Source organism: Phyllostomus discolor, chromosome 12, assembly GCF_004126475.2.
Source record: "Phyllostomus discolor isolate MPI-MPIP mPhyDis1 chromosome 12, mPhyDis1.pri.v3, whole genome shotgun sequence".
Classification (NCBI taxonomy): domain Eukaryota; kingdom Metazoa; phylum Chordata; class Mammalia; order Chiroptera; family Phyllostomidae; genus Phyllostomus; species Phyllostomus discolor.
Genome location: NC_040914.2, coordinates 20,408,837 through 20,412,319, shown reverse-complemented (window position 1 = coordinate 20,412,319; position 3,483 = coordinate 20,408,837). Strand labels below are relative to the sequence as shown.

The 3,483-nt window shown below is 56.4% G+C and overlaps 1 protein-coding gene across 1 annotated transcript; it reads left to right on the top strand.

Moving 5' to 3' along the window:
* The first annotated feature begins 222 nt into the window (after window positions 1–222).
* On the top strand, window positions 223–3,245 carry LOC114511597 (sodium-dependent neutral amino acid transporter SLC6A17-like). The gene is made up of 7 exons (XM_036012855.1): window positions 223–679; window positions 854–1,011; window positions 1,119–1,251; window positions 1,398–1,576; window positions 2,336–2,451; window positions 2,587–2,833; window positions 2,972–3,245. Exons 1-7 carry the CDS (start codon window positions 469–471, stop codon window positions 3,212–3,214), a joined length of 1,287 nt encoding a protein of 428 aa, XP_035868748.1. The 5' UTR covers window positions 223–468; the 3' UTR covers window positions 3,215–3,245.
* Window positions 3,246–3,483: the final 238 nt, after the last annotated feature.

Below are 3,483 nucleotides of genomic sequence, written 5' to 3'. Positions count from 1 at the left end.
GTTATTAATATTATTTTTAGATTTTATTTGTTTTTAGAGTGGGGGAGGGAGGGAGAAAGAAGGAGAGAAACTTCAATGTGTGGTTGCCTTTCATGTGCCCCCTACTGGGGACCTGGCCTGCAACCCAGGCATGTGCCCTGACTGGGAATCGAACCGGCGACCATTTGCTTCACAGTCCAGCACTCATTTCACTGAGCCACACCAGCTTGGGCAGTTATTAAATATTTTGAAGTTCTTCTGTGTTTGTAAGATGAGAAAAAGCTGAGTCTCAGAGAGGTGAAAATATTTCCCCAAAGTCAATAATTAGTGAGAGAAGGGCTAAGATTTAAACTCTGGCCCTCATCGCTCAAAAATCTTCTTTCTCATGGAGTTTGGCAGTCTGGCATCTGAGACAGGTCCCTTAAAGTCTGCTATTTTCGGGGACCCCAAGATTCCTGCAGGCGTTATTGGGCCTGTTGGAAGAAAGCCATGGATAACCTCGAAGAAACACAAATGGAAGAGACCCCAGCCACCAGATCCCCGTCCTTGAGGCTCACAGCCAAGGAAATTCTGGCCTCCAAGACCCAAAGCTCCTTTGCTCAGACGAAAAGAACTAAGACTCTCTTGATCCAGCTGACCTTCACCATTGGGATAGGCAACCTGTGGCGTTTCCCTTACCTGTGTCATCAGAACGGAGGAGGTGAGGCCCAGGACCGGGCTCCTGAGGCTTAGGAAGGGGTTTGAAGGACGGAGGTCTGGACGCCTGCCTGGGGAAGGAAGGCATGCTGGGAGGGCAGCCGGACTCCCGGGGATAAAGAGGAGGGTTGCCAGCATTCTCGGTTGCCTGAGCAGAGCTCCCGGCTTCCTTCCTCAGGTGACTTTATCCTGATATACCTCTTCATGCTCCTCCTGTTTGGGATCCCCCTCTTGTACATGGAGATGATCGTGGGGCAGTGGCTGCACACGGACAACACCCAGCTGTGGAAGCAGCTTGTCCCCTGGTTGGGCGGCATAGGCTACGCCAACATTCTGGTGAATAAGGGGCCTGGCCAAGAGCTGTCCCGGCTTCCGCCTGGTGGTCTCTGAGTCCCCCTGTCTGTACGCTGCTCGTCCCTCCAGCCCACGATGTCTCCCCGCAGGTGTGCATCTTGGTAAGCCTGTATCACAGTGCCATTGTCAGCTGGAGCTTCGCCTACCTGGGCTACTCCTTCCATTACCCCCTGCCCTGGACCGCGTGCCCTCGGATGATGAACATGAGCTTGAATGCCACCCGTGAGGAGAGGGAGTGAGAGGGCTGGCGGGGCCCAGGGAGGCAGGGGCGCCGAGGAACAGCAGACAGGGAGGGAGAGCCGAGGGAGGAAGGGGACAGCAGGGCCAGGCTCCAGGCCAGGTGGTGCCTGAGCACCTGCGTCCCACAGGCCTCTCCTGCCTTAATACTGTGTCCCACCAGTACTTCTGGTACCACATCACCCTGGAGGTCTCCGACCACATGGAGGAAGGGGTCCAGGCCCTCGTCCCACAACTCACCCTGGACATCTTCACAATCTGGTTGATCCTCTTCATTTTCATGAGCATAGGGATAAATATCTCCCTGCCGGTAAGCCCTCCAAGCCTGGACGCCCGCACCTCCTTACCTTTGCACGTCCCGACAGCCTGGGGATCCCCATCCCCACGACACCCAACTCCTTCCCAACGACCTCTCTTCTCCAACCCCCACGACCCTCCCACACACCCAGAAGACAAGCTTGGGGATGACCCCCCGAGCCTCCCCAGCAGGGCTCCTGAGGAAGACGATGGTCTCCCTGAAGGCAGCTGTGTCGGTCACTCCTCTCACAGAGACCTGCTCTCTCCCGCCCATGGCAGGAAAGGGTGCGCCCTCTTCACCGCTGCCCGCCTCACGCCACCACACGCCCAGTCTGGCACTCTTCCACCTTCCTGCATTTGTCAAGGGCCCGTGAATCCCTGGAGGAGCCAATGGGCACCGATCCCTTTCAGAATTTCCTGCCGAGAGGACTTTATTCTAGGCCATACTTCCAACTCGTCTTCTTGGCAGCCAGGACACTCATTTCAGGGGGATCATTAGATCCCTCTGGGTAGCGTGACCAGCATCTTCTGGCCCCTGGGTCTGTGCGGGCGGTCAGCGTCCACCCTGGAGGCTCAACCCACCCTCTCTTGGAAACCTCCGAAATAAGCCACTCCCACTAAGGCAGATTTTACTAAAGGCTTAGCAGGGGCACACCAGGGGAGGGGATGGAGGAGTGCTTTACCTTACCTATCCCAGAGGGGGGGAAATAAAAACCCCCACAAAACCCCCAAACTTAAAAATTCCCATTAGCCACGTTGCTTTCTCCCAAAGTCTCTCCCGGGTTTCGTCTCCTCCCGCTGCACCTATGGAGTCATTCCCCGCAGCCTTTGCACCCACCACCCGCCCGGCTCCTCTCCCCTTGGCAGTTCAGAGGCCACAAAACCAAGGTCCGTGATAAATAATGTCCCACCGCACCACCATTTAAACGCCATCTGTATTTTCGCTCTCTGTCATGCCTCGACAGCTTATTGGTGGATTTCCCCCCAAACAATACTGCTGTCTCACTGGGACGATCCTCCCAGAGCTCCCTCGCGTCACACCCGGATCCCTCCCCGATCCCTGAACACCGCTCACTGCCCTGTCCGCTCCCGCTCCCCTGTGCTCCCTTCCTCCCCACTGCTCCTGACTTCCGGTCTCTGTCCCGACCCACCCCGCCAGATCCTCATTTTCTCGATATTGTTCCCCTACGTCCTCATCTTCTGCATGCTGATCCGAGGTCTGTTCCTGGAAGGCGCAGCCGCCAGCCTCGGGCGTATGATGACCACAGAGGTGAGGCTGGGGACCCCGCCCTCCCACCATCCCTTGGCTCCCCAGAACTTCTCGAAACATCCTTTCCCTCCATCCCCTTTCCTTCTGCCCCAGCCTGCCCCTCTCGCCTCTCACTGGTGGTCCCACCTCCACCCACAGCTCTCTGACTGGGCCTCGCTGGACATGTGGCGTCAGGCAGGAGGCCACGTGCTCTATTCCCTGGGCCTGGGCACGGGCATCGTCATCAACATCTTCTGCAAGGCTGGAGGCAGAAATTTTATCCAGGTGGCCTGCTTGGTGGCCCTGGCCAACCTACTGACCTCACTGCTGACCACATCCCTCATCTTCATAGCGCTGGGGTTCTGGACTGCCAACAGCGGTGAAGCCTGTGTTGAGGAGTGAGTAATCATCACAGCTTTGCCCGTTGGCGGGGAGGTCCCCCTCCCTGTACCTTCAGGGGAGGTCCCCCTCCCTGTACCTTCAGGACACCTCGGCTCATGGGCAGTGAAACTCAAACCTCTCCAATGCTAATGATGATGACGAGGATGATAACGCCTCATTTATATTAATAACTCAGAGGAAACAGCCAAAAAGGAAATGTTCTGGCAGCCACCCATTTAGAGTTAAGAAAGTAGTCTCAGAGACATGGCGGCACAAAGACATCCAGAAAT